At 41.3% G+C, this 18353-nt stretch overlaps 1 protein-coding gene across 2 annotated transcripts; it reads right to left on the bottom strand.

The window, feature by feature from the left end:
* Positions 1–2061: 2061 nt before the first annotated feature.
* LOC125743094 (regulator of G-protein signaling 9-like) lies at positions 2062–18140 on the bottom strand. Of its 2 annotated transcripts, XM_049015759.1 has the most exons (19): positions 17911–18140; positions 16156–16252; positions 14709–14759; positions 14387–14493; positions 14183–14234; positions 13658–13716; positions 13488–13564; positions 13187–13268; positions 10711–10782; positions 8647–8676; positions 8280–8341; positions 7978–8091; positions 7530–7645; positions 7318–7405; positions 6347–6485; positions 6181–6263; positions 5703–5826; positions 3310–3773; positions 2062–2865 (listed from the first exon to the last, which is right to left on the bottom strand). In XM_049015759.1, exons 1-19 carry the CDS (start codon positions 17974–17976, stop codon positions 2709–2711), a joined length of 2040 nt encoding a protein of 679 aa, XP_048871716.1. In that variant the 5' UTR covers positions 17977–18140; the 3' UTR covers positions 2062–2708. The 2 variants fall into 2 exon arrangements, with proteins under 2 accessions (XP_048871716.1, XP_048871717.1); XM_049015760.1 differs by lacking the exons at positions 2062–2865; positions 3310–3773 and having other exon boundaries at positions 3786–5826.
* Positions 18141–18353: the final 213 nt, after the last annotated feature.

Below are 18353 nucleotides of genomic sequence, written 5' to 3'. Positions count from 1 at the left end.
CCCATAAACTGGACGTCACTATTCTCCTATGTCAAATGTTTCAGCAAAGTTGCATGAATGAAAATCTATAGGACTTTTTTAGGATGCAGAGTAAACCCTAATCCCAACTCTAACCCTAAACTTAACAGCCACCCTAACCCAGCTGAAACAGCAACCTTACACACAGAGGAGTCGGCCAGTGGACAGGCTAATATTTCATGGAAGTTGCCCAATACTAAAACACCTTGAGTATTACATTGAGATGGCATTGCTTTGTTAGACTGTAATGAGTTCAAACTAAAGGCCTGAAGTCATTATGGAAAGTATATTAACTCTATCAATAAATTACACAGGGGGTGGACAAAATGACACAAAAAGACCTAAGTGCCTATTGATACCAGGGGCCTGACAAGGAGTAGGGCACCCTTTGCCAAGAAATTTGCCTTCACAGAATACTGTCATGCAAGCCCTGAACTGTGTATAGTAATATTGGGCCATTCTTAAAGAAGACAAGCCTTCACTTCTTTGTGAAATGAGAGAGATGGAAATCTACTTTCATACCCTGCAAAACGTTTCAAAGATGTTTAGGTCTGGTGTTTGGATAGGCCAGGCCTGTTCAAATCATGGTCCTCAAGGTCCAAGCACTGTTGGTTTTCAATCCTTCCTTTACCTGTGAACCAGGTGTGAAGCCTCTGGCCAATCAGAATAAGTAATTATTAAACTAACTACTTGGGAGAACTGAAAACAAGGCCTGGATTTGGAATCGAGATCCAGATTTGAAGAGCCCTGGCATACAGTGCATCATAAACCTATTCGATGTTCATGTCTTGGAATATGGGAATATCCTGACGGAATAGTGTTTACTTCAGGGTGCACCTGATCACACTCCCTGGCCATGCAAAGTAATCATCACACATTATGTCTACCATAAACATAGGATCACTTCACATACCAACAGAGGAATGAGAGCAACTCTCCAAATGTAAAAACATCCATATGTAGAAAATAAGAATGAATCATGACTCCTCAGATCATACTTGTTCCACCACTGATGCATCTTTGCACATTGGCCTTGGATGCAAGCAGTTTCCGAATGTCAGCCCTGCCATAAATTCTGACTTTGTGAAGCTCATGATGAATTGTTTTGTTGAGACGGGGTCCTAGTTCAGTTTTCAGCTCTGTAGTCATTTTTGAGGCCATAATTTTGTGGTACTTAACAACTGTTCTGTTAAATGATCATCCATCACTGTCAACTGGGTAAACGTCGACCTACAGCCTTTGTTTCTCCTTTCCAATGCAGTCTCTCCATGTTTCATATATGATGACATGATTTCATACTGTTCTCCTTCACATGGGAGATCATATTGCAATTTTTTATAACCCATGCACCTACAAATGGGTCACTGGCTGCTTTGAAACTAGAAACCTTCAAGAAGTGCAAATTGTCAGACATCCTTTACAGCTGACACATACTGGTGCTCCGGGACCCAGTAGGATAAGCGGTTTGGAAGATGGATGGATGGATGGATGGATGGATGGATGGATGGATGGATGGACATGATGCTACTTTGCACCCAGCCTAATATGAATCACCACTGCCACTGTGTAATAATGATTTAGTTACTGCAAACTCCATTTTCATGCAGCGTTTCATTGTCTTCTTGCCCATTCTCATAATACCGCATTCCATGTTTGCAGGTAATTTTCAGGTCACCGAAGGCCATATTTGAGTAATTTATTAATGGGAGGATAATCGAGTTTAACGACTGAAATGTTGCAGCCTGAAGCGGTTACCATAGTAGCACTAATTTCTGAAGGGAATTAAAGGACCACGTGCTGTCGGCTCCTTTGTGTAGCTGCAAACTTCCTTCCAGTGGCTAACAAAGTTATTTGCACTGTCCTCTGAATCTTTACCTACTTTTTCCTGAGCTTATTTTAAGTTGTTGAAGGCTGCTGCCCGAAGCAGAATTTCAATATAAAGTTTGATTCTAGTGGCATTGAAGGAAAGGGATTCTGATTAATAAGCTTTCCATCCTTGCAAATGTGTAGGCCAAAAGAGCAAGAGTACATCATCACACAGAATCATTTTCAATATTTATTGAGGCACTTGCACAAACCGAAGATGAAGAATGCACAATTGTTTACACAAAATTATATTCAGTTCACATTCTTCAGTCGGTTAACACTGAAACATAGTACATTTTGACAGGATCTGCTGTTTATCTCGTGGTAATGACCGTCACAGTACAATTATTAAAAATATCACTTTCGTTATCTAGTCAGACAGGGATCTACATCATTTCATCATATAAAACAGTTGGATACAAAATTCTCAGTTGCAATATATACTAGCAAGAATAACCATGTGAATTTGGGGTATTAAGTTACTCTACTGTTTGTAACATGTGATATTTAATAATACATCCAGGATAGAAACATTGAACAAACTTCAACCATATTTCTTAAATGAGTCGTTCCTTCCCCTGGTTGTGTATAACATTTCATTTGATAGGCACTACTTTGATCTATAAAGATTATAGTGTAATCATAAAGACATGATGTATCCATTATTAATAATAAAAATAATGTGGAAAGTTTGAAAAACACTTGAACAGTTTTTGTCACAATTTTATATATCATTGAAGAGGGGGAGTATTGTACTCATCACGAGGGTCTAACGCAAAGCATTTCCTTACCCTATACTGCCCTCTCCTGGCTGTTTTTGGAGCTCATCCCGCCTGGTCTTGCTTGGTGATGGACTCCCATGGACAGATGATCTCTTTCACGGTGCCTCTTACCCCGCTAGTACATTCATTTTCTTCATCCTCTGAGTCGATGGGGTAGATCCGGCACTCAGGCGGGATATCCACTTTTATCTGGAAAAAGCTGGGAAGAGCGCAGTTATCTGCGATACTTACGTGTGTAATATTTGGTTATTATTTTGCAAGGCAATCTTATATGTAGTTTTTTGTTTCTTCTATTTTTGCTTCTGTAAAGATCTGCAAATTCTTACCATCAACTGAATCGTGCTGAACAGGAGCTGTAGCTGAAAAGTTTCAGCAACAAATAAAAGCTCTGTGTGTGTGAAAAATCTCTTTTGCTCAGCTGGGTCATCTCATTGTAAACATCCAGTGTAAAACTTTTCAATTTAAATCTCTAGTTGATCATTTATATAAAAGTACTACGTAGTAAAGGAAATAGTAAATTGCCACACCACGTAATTTTAGGGCTAAAACTGAATCTATTACATTGATTTACTGATTAATTCTATTCACAGAGAGTTAAATTCTAATTGCAAATTGTAGAGTTAGGCGCAGAGCGGGCGCTCACTTGGCAATCCTCTTGGGCTGCGGCTGAGAGATCGGCTCCCGGCTCAGCGGCTGGACCCGCCCGCCCATTGCTGAGTGACACTTGGGCGAAAGGCTTGCCAACACAGAGGCATTGCCGCAGCCGCGTCTCAGGAACCGGCCGAGGGATAGCGCCACACGGGACTTCTGGCTGGCTGGCTGGGGATCATCGGGGGCCCTCGCAGACGCGCTGACTCTGGGCTCCAACGGGACCTCGGCGATGGATGGGAACTGGGCGGCGGCGGAGCCTCCCTGGCCCTCAAACTTCCTTTCGGACGCGGGCGTGCTGTCGATGGCGACGCTGATGGGCGAGGGGCAGGCGGCGCTGTTGGGAAGGGCTGGGAAGCTCGGAGACGGAGGCAGTCGCTCCCGGCCGTGAGACAGCTGAGCCTCGCAGATGCCCGTGTAGACCGCTAGGTGGGGCACCGGCGCAGTGAACTTACACAGCTGCATGGGAAGCGGAGGCACAGCACGCAAGTCAGCAGTGGGCGCTTACAGCCTTGTAATAGGGTTCTCTGAAAGGAAATTGCTTAACTTGGATTTTATGTGTATTCACATTACAGTTTCGTGCATTTGGCAATAGAATGTATTTATTATTAGTGAAGTGTGAGAAAAAGTAGTTTTGTTATTTTGGGACATTAAGCCACGTTAAGCTTGTTTCCACGTTTAAAGTTATATAGCATCCCGGTCTAACCTCTCTAACCTCTCCCGGAAGGACGTTAATCTGCGCTGAAATACACACATACTGTACTTAAGAAGCACTATTAGCCTATCTAATGTTCTGGGGCCTGAATTCATGAAGCTGGATTTAGGGTTAGCAGGATAATTTGTCGGATTTAAGGTAGTTTAGGCTAAATGGAGAAGTGGACGAAGATAACGTTTTCCCTATAGATATGAATGGAGAGTCCCTACATATAGTATATATAGATATAATTACAAAACCGTGTGTGTAGGTGTGTGTGTAAATATGTACGATTCAGACTACAAACAGGAAATACACATGGAGACACACAGGAAATGATAATGATTAATGCGTGGACTTTATTTAATTAAACGTTATGTAAACATCCGTGGGCAAAAATAATCCAGCAAGAAAGGACAATGAAGCAGTGATGACAATGAGGTGATCTCAGTTTTTCATATACAGCACACAGTTCAGCAAAAGGACAAGGATGGCTGAAATCCGGTGAAAATAACATGATATGATCAGCCGAAAATTACACAGATGTATTCCATGCCAACGAGGAATCACTATGAGACACGGAGAAAGACACAGGGAAGCTGAAATGGATGACAAATAAAAACTACCGATTACGTGGAATGAGTCAGTTATGAGGATGACTACGTTCATTGGGTTGAGCTTGATTGTAAGAGGTTGATACTTTTGTGCAAAACAATAATGTGTGGGCGTTGTAAATATATGTGAGGTGAATGTATTAAATGTTGCTCTTCTGAAGTTATGATCTTATTTACGCCTCAAATAACTCCATCACATGCCAACCAAGAATTCATTCAGCAGAGTAAACCTATCAGGCAGCACAGGGACGGTCAGCATTCGGAAAAAAACGCTAATTGGCCCTTTCCCACCGCACAACAGGAACTGTGAACTTAGCATGAAATTAGCTTGGAGACGCGAAAAGCTTGTAGCTTCAATTTAACACCAGCGATATTAGACAGAAGTATGTCAGTTACAGATCGAATTTTCCGATACAGAGATATGACAGTCACACAAGAGGAAAGTATTTTTTTAGATACAGGAAATAATTCCAATGCTCGAGTTTTGCTCTATTACTTTCCCCGCACTTCCACGTAATTTAACCAATCAGCAAAGTTTATATAAACCACACCCACTAGTTCTTGGTGAAGCGGTAACTACCTACTCCGGAGTAGGGACTGAGATTCAGGAACCACCTCCGAAGAACTACAATCGGCCGAGTTCCTGTGGTGGGAACGCGACAGATGTTCCTGTTTCCTGAAAAGGTTCCTGCGGTGGTGAAGCGCCTAATGTAATCAACAATGATTTTACGGTACTGTATAAGCAAAACACTCAAACAGCCTAGTTATTTCACAGTTAACATAAAACAACGTGATAGAGGTATAGCAAGTTTAGGCTTAGAAAATATTCCGATAAAATGCAGTGTTATAGTTTAAATAATGAATATCAAAAATATATTATAATTTTACTTTCAAAATTGATATAATAAACAAGTTTCACAGTTTATTTTATATATGCCCATAAGAGCAGGTGAAATAAATGCTGAGAAAGTAAACGGTGTTTTTCACAGCCTTCCACTTGCTATCCCCTCTCTGCTGTCATGGTTCTGCCTTTTTCTGCCCCTCCTTCAGCATGTTGCGTTTGTCCAGCTTGCTCATGACCTGCGTGATGTCCATGGGCCCGCTGGCGGCCAGCCGCGCCTTCTCCTCTTCCTCCCACTGCCGCAGCACGATGGGGCTGAGGTTGGGCTTGCGCTTTTTGGCGTTCTGCTCCAGCTGTGCATCACTGCAGCACAGAGTGCAGGACGGGAGGAGGAGGACCACACATTAATACACACTGTGGCAGGGTGGGCCAGCAGCATATAGCACTCTGCAGGACAGTGAATGCTCTGTGCACTGCACAGTGGCTGAGGACAGCACTGCACAGTGGCTGAGGACAGCACTGCATTGTAACACAGGATACCACACACAGGATAAAACACATTTTACGACAATATTATACAGTAACTCACATGACAGGACTAGTACTGTATAGTAACAAAGCAAAGCACAGCAACAAAGGACAGCATTGCACATTAACACAGGATGGTACAGGAGGGCACTGCACACCTCATGTTTTGCCACTTGCGATATTCCTCACCTGAATCTGTGTTCCTCAGGAGATATCGCCTTTTTCTGTGTCTCCTTGAAAACAGTAGACTTCATGTAGCGTCCGAAAGAGTCCTGTCATGGAAACACGACTGTAAAAACACAGCTATCACCAGTAATGATGGTGAGGTAGACAAGTGTGGCCCCCGAGGCCGGACCTTCTTCATGAGCATGTAGATGTGGGTCTGGGCGGCGTCCAGCACGTAGCGATGCGGGTGGACCAGTCCCTTCACAGTGATATCCATGGTCTTGCCATCGATGTTGATCCAGCGCGGTGCTCCGGGGGCCAGAAAAGTTCTGCATTCATACACAGCACAGATGCACGGGGTGTCACCACAGCGCATACAACAGTACTTCTGAATGAACCAGAGCCTGCTCACTGACACCACAATCTAACATGAATGTTATAAATAAAGCTTATAAATACACTGCAATGATGTGATATTCCTTTAACTTTTTATCTATCTATCTATCTATCTATCTATCTATCTATCTATCTATCTATCTATCTATCTATCTATCTATCTATCTATCTTCTGTCTGTTAGTAAACTTCATTTTTATCCTTTACACTTTACACTGTCAGGCCAAAGGCAAATTCCCAGCCTTCGATGGACAATAAAAATATATTCTATTGTATTCCATTCCATTTTATTCCTTCTAAGTAACACTGCCTGCATAAATTATTCTCGTCTGCCTGCAGCTTTATCAAAAAAAACAGCCATTTTATCTTTTTATCCTAAGCTAGCCGCAGAAAAAATTAAGAGACCACAGCACAATTGTTTGTTTCACTCATTTCTCAATGTATGGGTGTTCATCTGAATAACATAAGAACATAAGATATTTACAGACGAGAGGAGGCCATTCGCCACCAAGCTCATTTGGGAAAACTTCAAATCTTATCTAGCTCTGATTTAAAGCTTGCACTACACTAGCAAGAAGACTATTCCATACTCTAACTACACGCTGTGTAAAGATAATATATAAAATATAGAGTGGTCTCATTTTTTTCCACAGCTGTATAATTTATTGAAACAAAGCACCCTGTCTAAGGGTACAAGAGCAAGACCACCTGCAGGTTGAGTCTATATCCTCATCCATCTGGCTGCATGTAATAGACAGATGCTCACTTGTATATCTGCTGGGCTTTCTCCTTCATTGTCGCTGCGGCTCCCCACTTCAGGTCCTCACACGTTTCCCAGAATGCCAGGTTTTCACCTTGATTTCACCAAAAAAAAAGAAACACTGGCCTTAAAACTTCATTCTACAGGCTGCACCGAACGGCGGTGCCACAACACGCCACACAGGCACACGTGGGCCGCTTTCCGAATCGACGACCCACCGCTGAACTCCTTCTTCAGAAAGAGGCGGAAATCAGCCCGGCCCCGAGGGTCACTCAGCAGCTCCCGGAAGCCAAACGTCCAGCGCTCTACTCTCATCTTCGTGGGAATCTCCACGCTGCCGAGTGACAAATAAACCAATCAGAAAGTGGGGAAACAGAGCCCGTACGAACAGGTGAATGGGCAGCATCAACAAAGAAAAAAAAACAATTAGCGATGGTAGACACCTGCAAAGAATTTAAGCGATTTTTGTTTGATGCGATGTTTTTTTCTTGCCATTGAGGAAAAAAAAATGAGAGCACCTGCAAATTCCCGTAGTATAAAAATCAGCAAAAAACTTAACGCAACAAATAGCAGCTGTCATCAGTGTAGATAAGGGGTATATTGCAAATGTACTACTACGGTATTACTGCTTCTGAAGCTTGCAGCCTTTAGTAAACCAAGTCTTACTTGGGCATGTTGAGTTCCCAGTAGGTGGTGTCATCAGTTAACCACGGGTTGCTGGGGAGGCACGTCGCCAGGAAGGGGTCATGGTTTTTACATGTGGTTATGTACTTTACGATCCTGCAGGGGCACATGGACAGACACATGAGCTGAACTGCCACCCAAGGGATGGGCTTTCAAGTATATTTACAACCAGCGGTATTCTAGCATAAATAAATTCAGACAGACTGAGTATTCCTGGTTAACAATGATCACACAGTGACATTGAATGGAAAACTGAATCCCATTAGTGTTTTAAGTGGTCATACGCTCCGAGAGACACTGATGACTTGACCCTTGACCGCATGATGCATTGTTGAGTGAAGATGACCTGCAGAAAAGGAGAGAACGGTGAACTCCTTGTGTTAAAATGGACCTTAAAATGAGGGTCATTAGTATGCTAATATTTGGAGTAATGGATTTCAGGAGTCTAGCTCAACGTGAAGGAGGCTAACACTGCGTAACCTAAAACATTCACGATGCCCTGAATCTCTCTCCCAGCCCATAACAAATAGTTGTCAGTAATCTGAGCCCCCAGTTACGGACCAAACAAACAGTTTCTGTTGTCCTGAATTCCACAGCAATCCTGCCAATGTGAAAATAAAAAAAACATATTTCAAATAAAGATTTACTTACAATTCTTCTGTAGTAGTCCATTGTCTTTTTCTGTGAACCAATACAAAAAAACATTATGAACAATCCCCAAGCAAATGTCATCCTACAACAAAATAAAGGTGCTAATTATACTAAATGCAACACAACGTCTTGTATGCTCACACTAATAGTGCTGTACTAAGGAGAGTCTGGAGACTAGTTTATTTTATTAAAGAAAAACTGCTGCTATAGAAGGCTGAAGACACACACCTAATGAGTTATACAATGCAGCGTTTCAGTATAATGTAGGTAGACCCTTGTCATGAAGGCCTTTTGTTTCTTTGAGCAGGAGGCCGAATAAAACCACACAGCCCTTCTATCTGGCACCTCACATTTCTATGTCTTTCCCATCCATGGACTAATACATGCTACACAGACCGCCAAAGAAGCTCTTCTGTCTATTAATGTGTGTATTCATATTGTGTGCCTCCACAATTACTGATGAAGCACTGAAGTGCACAGAGAAAAGGAAAGAAATCTGCATGGAAAGAAAAGGAAAGAGAAAATGGCATGTGAACGAGGTGCAGATGTCCACATATGCATCTCGCGTAACAATACGAACACATCTGCCATCCTAATTCAGCAATGCTGCCTATATTCTCAGTACAGCAGCAATGCTGCCTGTATTCCCAGTACAGCAGCAGTGCTGCCTGTATTCCCAGTACAGCAGCAATGCTGCCTGTATTCCCAGTACAGCAGCAATGCTGCCTATATTCTCAGTACAGCAGCAATGCTGCCTATATTCCCAGTACAGCAGCAATGCTGCCTATATAGCAATGCAGAGGAATCACTACTTAAGTAATTTATGAGCTTTTTAATCCCTCCATCCACTCTGAGCCTTGGGAATTATAAGCAGGGTTTACCGTGCATAGGACATTAGTTCCTTGTTGGGCATTTTCTCATAGATTTACTTGTAATAAAGGCAGGACAATGGCTTGCGTGTTGAATGTTTTGCATGACAATGTCAATGATGTCTGTGTTGACACTTTGAGTCCACAAGAGCAGGCAAAATTGTATGATCGCAAGTTTATGAAAAAAAATCATGTGATATGGGACTGCAGGCAAGCATTTTTCTTCATAGATTTCTGGATGGCCAATATTTGACCATGAAAAGATATTTGCCTTTATCCAATATCCATATGCCCACTTAACCTAAAAAGTTTAATTTTAGGGTGTCTTGCTTAAGGGTGTTGAGGTCCATGAAACTCAAGGGCAATTTTCCCAATGCATTATTGGTGTTACATTGTTACACGATATAAACTTCACACTAAGCTCCCTGGAGCGGAACAGCTGGCTACCTGACTGATACTGGTAACTGTATCTATTCGTCATAGCAAAGCAGCTATTTATACTCCCCAGCATAGTACCGGGGCTGTAATTCAAGGCAGCCTATCAGGTATGAAATCCTCTTAATATGCTTAAGCAGATTGGCAGAACCAGTGCCCTGGAAAGAAAGGGTACATTCATGACCTCCAGGCAGTAATAACATGCTGACAGGCCAGTAAAACTCCCACATCTGGGTGTACAGAAAAACATGCCAAAACAGAAATGTACCCCCCACTTTCAACAGTGCTATTAAATTTAACTACAAAAACTATGATTTGGGAGTATGTCCTGTAATGTTTAATTCTTTGTTTGATTGTACTAGCACAAAAATCTCCACCCCCCACCCCCCCACACACACACATACACACACCGACAGTTAAGCTGGTAGACCAACTGAAATTTCATGTGTAAAAAAAATCCTTTAGAACTTTCTGTCACAATCAACTGATTCAGCCTACAGCCTGAGCCTGTACTGTCAATCAGAAAGATTCCGTAAGATGAACTTGTACACGTATGGTATATTTCGACTATTCATAATTGCAAAAGCAAGAATCCACTGTGTGTATTAATACTGCTAAGTGAGCTGCCATGCCAGCCAGGTACACAAGACAGCACTGGCAAGGCTCACTTCCAGTTCCTGAACCTCCTGATTGCATAATGGACGATGTCTCCTGCTCACACCTGTAAGGAGTGAGGCCAAAGTGCCTCAGAGGGACTCACCTTCTTTACCTCATCAGCACTGGGGTCAGTGAGACGATCTAGGCCATAGTCTATCGCGCTGATGGTGCCAGGCTGCAAATAAGCATGAGTCAGCATTAGCCTGACAGGGATTTTCATGCCTGGGCCTGTGCCGTTTGTCAGGGAAGTTTACCTCATTCTCACTTCTGGTGTCATATTATAAATTATAAAATAAACATTCTCCAGTACTCATCCAGTGGTCTGAATCTCCAAAGTATATCAGGTCCTGACATTCAAAATCAGACAGGGTTGTAACAGGGTTACACTTTTTCTTCATCCGAACAAATTGCCCGAGTCAAACTAAAATGGCCGTCAGAGCCTGGTTTCTCTGTCTGCTGGCTGACATTTAGAAACTAAACAAACCGGCTCCCTAGAGATCAATAGCACAAAAGGATACAGGAAAAATAACATTTTGAGGTACAATTATAAACATAACAAAAAGGATTATTGTGAGAAGCAGAGCAAACGCACCGAGTTGTTCAATAAAAACTGTAAATAGTGAACTGGTTTTTGAATTATTGTATTTCACACTGAAAATTGTATACATTTTTACCTGATTCATTAATCAATTCTACCCCGCCAAGCCACGGCAACTACTGAAATATTTAAAAGGTTAAATCCATACTTTCTTTCAGAAGTGACAGTAATTAGGCTCTGTGGAAATTCACTTGGGGATTTCACATCAGACAACTATAAATTTACACATACCGTCTGAAAATTAAGATATCAAATTACTTATTGTAAACAGCACTTTCCAAGCCAATTAATCATATGCAACAGTTATGCACCCCCATTTTAATCTAAAATTCAAACTAATTTAGTCAGTCTGATTTATTTAAAGGATAATTGTACACAATAAACCACCATTAACTGAAATCATATTTTAAAAATTAAAAAATCAAACACTGTATTTATCCTAGGTTCCGAGATGAGCATTGATCTGTCTTTCTGTATTTGAATTCCCTGTTTCCAGGTCAATGTTTAATTTAATGAAAATGGTATTTTTGGCACCGCAGACTCAAAGAGTGTATGAGACACACTTCCTGCTTGTCAGGTTCAAAAAACTTGGAAAAAAAACACAATAACTTGTTTTTACTGGAATGACACTATTCATTTGTCATGTGTCCATATAACTTCAGTAAAGAGCCTCTTTCACTTACACAGTCAGCTCACCGTTCATGAAGGCAAAACTGTCATTTAAATGCCGTATTAATAATAGTTTGCACTCTAAGAAACATTTCAGAATGTTTTCAGCTTAAGCAATATCACTGAATTTATCCCAATTGGATGGTGTCGATCAAGATTCCCCAGTTGAGCAGGAACATCTGAAAACTGTGCTGCAGACTGGCCATCCAGGACCGGAATTGGGGGACCCTGGTGTAGAAGCTTTGGGAGAGGAGTGAAGCTGAAGGACCCATGGATATATAGAGAGTTTACTGTAGGCATGTTTGGAAGGGTCCAGAAGCAATGACCCGGTTGACATAGATTGGTTAAGTGTAAGATAATCCATGCAGGGAACAGAAATATAAAGCACAAGTGTTTTATGGGTTCCATTGAAGTAAAGGTATCTGATTATGAGAAGGACCTCGGTGTGTATGTTGATGCTTCCATGTCCCACTCTCACCAGTTTGGGGAAGCAATAAAAAAGGCCAATAGGATGTTGGGTTACATCTCTAGGTGTGTGGAGTTTAAGTCAAGGGAGGTGATGCTACGATTATATAATTCTTTGGTAAGACACCACCTAGAATATTGTATGCAGGTTTGGTCACCATACATTAACAAGGATATTACTGCCTTGGAAAGGGTGCAACGTAGGGCGACGAGAATGATTCCTGGTCTTAGAGGAATGTCTTATAAAGAGAGGTTAGCTCAACTGAATCTGTTCTATAAGACTAAGACTAAGGGGGTATATAAGGTATATAAGATTCTAACAGGTCTGTATGCTGTTCAACCAAATAGTTACTTCAGTATTAGCTTAAGGACAAGAACTCTTGGCCACAGGTGAATCAACCCAGCACTCCGACCACAAGCTTCCCTCATGCGTACATCACCGTGGACACGCCAAAAGATCACCTCATCCATCCTCCTTGGCTTGTGCCTCCCTGTTAAGGTTTATACTATGGTTGCATTTCTTCCATGAACTATGTTTAACCCAATCAATTCCCCAACAGATTTCCTTACCACATTAAATAAATAAAACAATAAACCAAACCAAACCAACCACCCCACCCCAGTGTTATCATGGCGTCTACGAGCACTAAACAGCTAAACAGCCGGTGTCCATAGACCCTCAGAAAATAGGACCATGTCTTTTGACTGAACCCTTCAAGCCTGTCATGTTCCTGTCATGTTCCGGCAGAGACCTTTTACATGCTGATAAGTCTGCCATAGATACATCGACTCCTGTACAGAGTTCGCTTACGGACCACAGCGATCAACCAATCAGATAACGACTTACTGGTGGTCGGTGCACCACCCAGTAGGCCCTCTCCTGACAGTCGAACACCACACGGTCTGGCTTCTTCCTTTCCTTCCCTGCCCTGTCCATGCAAGGAAGAGTTAATAAAAACACACACATTGTTATTTATGTAAATACACCCACCCACCAAAGCACAAAATTTTGCATACTGAGCCTCAGGGAGATAAGACCCCCCCCCCCCCACCTTAGTCCATTCCTAGGTGCCAGGCCCACCTGTGCATGCACTTCACCTTGGGCAGAGACAGCAAGGCAAAATAACATAAACAATAAAACACCTGACCTGTACTGCTCCTTTGCCTGCATCACAATGAAATCCCACTTGTGGTTCATCCATTTGTGAAGGTTGTTATAGTGTTCCTGACGGAAAACGGACAGCTTTAGCTCGAAAAACAGCCAAGGAGAAGACAATGCCTTTCGGAGCCAGCTGGCAGCTAAAAATCATACCCTTACCTGCTCATGTAATTCCAGTACGCCTTTCTTGCGAATGTTTCTCTTTGCTAAGTAGATTGCTTCAGGAAGGTTATTAAAAAAAAAATAAAAAAAAAAAACGTGTTTCAGATGGTTAGGTGGCAATATGTCTTGAAGAACAGGACAAAAAAAATCACACAGTGCTAAAGGTGCGCTCTAAGCCATAAAAAATAACAATTATCTAAGAGTCTTTGCGTAGGTGTGAGCGATAATTTAAGGTAATCAAATGAGCTGCATGCTGTGGCTTTTGATTCGAAAAAACATTATCTTCAGTTACAGGACATTGCTTAGTTTCAGAAATATGATTAATGTATGATGAGTGTATTTTTAAAATAGCCATTTACAATTTACATAGAGAGGAAGGACAGTAAAACAAAAAAATCCAAATTCAGGTGTCCAACTGCATCAAAAATATATAATGAGCATATAGGGATGTCGCTCGTCATGTCATGCGGATGTGTTCTCAGCCTGAGATACACAAGGACCACGAGAGCAAAGCAAACCCACCATAGTCTGTGTCTTCTGCTGGCCACTGCTGGGCAGGCCAAAAATACGGCGTCTACAGTGGGAGCATGAGTTAGTGTCACCAGACTCCCAAAATATCATTACATTCAATGATAATTCCATGTTAACAATGAAAGAGAAAAAGGTATACGGAGTATCTGCTACGTGCTATCGGCTATAGCGATAGGACGATGCTCCGGCAGTTACCTGAAAGCGATAAAGCGAGGTGTCAGCTTTAATGATGAGTCTCTTGTGATCCTGCAGGGGGTATACGTAGCCAAATGCCACCATCAGTGTTCCTATAGACTGAGCCTCTGGGAAAGGAAATAGGCAAAAAACAGAGATGTGCTTTTCACATTACTGAGCGAGCGGCCTCATTTACCAAAACTGTAATCATTATATCGACCCCCTGTGCTGCTATAAATATTATTTGTGATAGTAACAGAGTAATATCATCAATGGACATACTTTACTTGTAATGAAGATTAGTGTAGCAACAGTATCTTGTAAAAACGAAGAGATTTCATACCTCGCGCATCGATGTTAAACCGGTTGGCTACCCATGCCACAATGTCTTCCCCTGATCAATAAAAACAAGGTCCAGTTAAACGAGGACAATAAAGCAGCACTTGCCAGGCAGGACAAAGTTGGCAAGAACATGGCTGAGAAGGAGAGTCTATTGAGAGCTGTGCTCCCAGGACAAGGGCCCCGGCTGAGCTCAACAAAAATCAGCGACATCTCTGAGAAGAAATTTCCGAGACAGAAATTGTTAAGGCCTCCATTACTTAAGAAAGGTCAGGATAAAGCAATGGTTAGGATGAAACACATTGCAGGATCATTACCAAGCCTTGAGAGGATGCTGGTGACAGCTTCTGAAATGTACCCATTTACGTGTGTCTTTACGCTGATGATAGCAGTCTTCTTGTAAATTATGACTAACATACAATAAAACACAAATGACCCACTTTCTTAATTGTATGTCAAAAAAAATCGCTTCGCCAACTAGTCTAACCACACATACTGTGTGTGTGTGTGTGTGTTTATGAGTGTACATATGTGAATATATGTACACACACACAGATTTGCATTCTTGTCATTATGAATAATAAAATGTTGAATGAACCTTATTGGGCATGAAATTTTGATGACAACATAGTCACTAATTGGAAGAGGGAACCTTTAAAATATCTTTTTTAAGATATCTGAATAACAAATATATGGATATTAGCAATCACTTCTAGCTTTTCATTTCTATTTTCTGGTTGTGACTGACAGATTGTTTACTTCCAAAGAAAATGCCGCAGAAGAGAAGCCAGGGCATCATTTCTTCTGGCCATGAAACGTGAAAAGACACGTAGATCCATGTCAGAGTCTTAACTGCGCGTCTCCCTCTTTGTGCGACAGCTGGCATGCATCACAGATCGAGTGACATATCTAGAAAGAAATCTGTAATGCAACAATTCATTGAGAAACCAAACTCCTTTTATAGCTCTATGTTGTTATATATGTGTCCATATTCATATTCTGTTTCACTATCTGCTGATGCTAACGCTCCCGAGCTTTTCTCAGTGACCACTCCAGGCGAGAGGAGCCAGTTGCTGCGGCCAGCTGCATGGGGGTTGTCATGGCGATGAATTCTTGCACACATCAACACATGTATAAGACAAACCACTGCACACTGGCATGTACTCTAAGCTGTGCCTGGATTCCCATCAATCAAATCTAAATCTCCAATTACCGGGAATATGTCTGCTGGCCTGGGGCTTCTTCGACATAATCTACCACAAGCAGAAATTAAAAATTAACTAACAGAAGGGAATACAATGCATTATCCTCAGATCTAAAAAAAAAAAACAAACAGATTAATCATTTAATTTTCTTCCTAAACTATTTTGTCTTTCCTCTTGATTTCTTGAGTAACGTTACATCATTACATACAGCACATACATAGGGAATATATGCTGTCAGAGGCTCACCAGTGATGGCATGTGGGATGGTAGTAATGACCAGCCTCTGAGTCTGGGACTTAACCCCACTTTTGGGATCCTGCATCTCCACCACCAGAGCCTCCATCTGCAAGAAGAAATGAGAATATGGACCGGCTGGTGGCACACGGAACTGAAATCAACAAGTCAGAGGCTGGCATTCAGGTGTTCAATTTTTCTGCAGAATAAATAGTGCCTGGCAATTTTCAGATTAATCTGAGTGTTTGATGTACAATGGAAACAGCTATTGAGTCTATATGATACATGACTGAGTCTATATTCCTACAGAATCCCAGATTCAATACTCCAGCCAGAAATACACCCCAATCTCATGATAAGACATAAACAAAGTTCACATTTAATCTTGTTTACAGACAGATATGTTGTATGACAAATAGCACTACATGTGGATTGGGAATAATGCGTTAGATGCCTGTCATCTTTAGAATGGAGGAAGGGAGAAACTTCATAACTATTGTACGTGTCTATGATCTCGGTGTCTTGGCTATATAATTACAGATGGGACATTAAAGCAGCCTCCTAGGTACTTACAGTGGCGATAAGGTTAACCTGTCTTCAATTCACTGCTAAGACTTATTTAGGGACTTGTAATCGAACTGTGGCTCTATTGTTCTGTGGTCACTTGTATAAAGCCAAATTCTGCATTCCAAAATGAATATTAGCTCTCACCTTTTTGGCCAGACTTCACCTTTCATTTCACGGAAGGTAAATACGGCATCCGTGTACATCACTGACGCATGGCACCATGCCCCACAGTTACAGAAGTGGGCACTCAACCAAATCAAATAGGAACATCAGAGTTTTATTTTTGCCTGTTACTATATAGTCTGCAACGTGAATTCTATCCTCTTTGAAATGTGCAAACGATTGATTTACAATTCCCCCAGAGTCTCTCTGAAGTGGGGCTCATGCCAAGCCACTGCAATGTGGCTTTGAAGACAGATTGCAGAATTACTGATAAGCACAACTTACATCTGAAAAAAGCTCAGAGTTTCCTCTGTGTTGGCTTTAATTAATAACTGCTCAATCGCCATAAGAAAATTTGACCAACGAAAGCAAAAATGTGTTTCCATACCATGAAATCTCCTCATACTAATGACAATCTGTGGTGTTGTTGTTTTTTCAGGAAATTATGATTTATTATTATTAAAAAGTGCCGTTTTAATGTAATTTATATTGATATTTCTTCAATGGCAAAAGAGATCATTTTTCCCATTCCAAGTTTTTTTCCACAAATTTTTTTCTCAGTAAGTGACACCAGATAAGAAACTGGTCAGATTATTAATTAAAGCATTTTAATATATTTCATTACACATGGTCTACATAACATTGCAATGGTTAAATATCATTTGCTGGCTCTTTCTCGATATCCTAATTTGTATTGCACCGTATGGCAAATCATATTTCCCTGATGCTGTAACCACCTGCACAAGTGAAATAGAATTTTAGTTATCTTCATATTTAAATGTAAATAATAACTTAAAGTGATCGATTCTGGTCTACGGGAGACTATATAAAACAATTAACAATAAACGTTTACTCGGGCATGGAATATTTCAGTTTTGCAGTAATTTTATGTGACATATTACTGAAATAACATAGAGATTAATAAAAAATTACGCCGAAAAACAAGCGACATAAGAAAGAGCATGGAGCAGGATGCTTACAATTCACGTTATATGTGGGATATTGTACATAAATATGAGCATCTTTTTAGTAACCTACCTTTTTTAGACAAGCCATCCGTGGTCGATAACGTTGACCGTGATCTCGTACGTTTCTGATTGTCATGCTTGCCGCCTGTTATGCAGGTGTCCCTTTAATAAAAAGCTGGTTAAAAACGCTGAAAATGATTTCGCAGGAGGTTTTGACAACGATGCCCGCTTATGGTGCACGCGCCTTATCCTAACGCGCCACCTGAAATTATCGGGAGAAGCTTGAGATATGAAGACAACACGGACATCTCCGCCAATCACGACTCAGCGATATTCAGCCAATGCAAACGCTCACATTCTGAAAAAACCGCAGCGTAAAACAGCACCGCACTTTGCTCGGCAGGAGGCGATGTAGAACCGGGAATACGAACAAGACGTTACGGCTGTGCTTTAAAAGGGCCAGATTGCATCCTGAATTCCTAATCAGGCCTGTGATTCATTCTGACTTTCATT

This window comes from Brienomyrus brachyistius, chromosome 5 (genome assembly GCF_023856365.1).
Source record: "Brienomyrus brachyistius isolate T26 chromosome 5, BBRACH_0.4, whole genome shotgun sequence".
Taxonomy (NCBI): domain Eukaryota; kingdom Metazoa; phylum Chordata; class Actinopteri; order Osteoglossiformes; family Mormyridae; genus Brienomyrus; species Brienomyrus brachyistius.
This window is presented reverse-complemented; position numbering and strand designations above follow the sequence as displayed.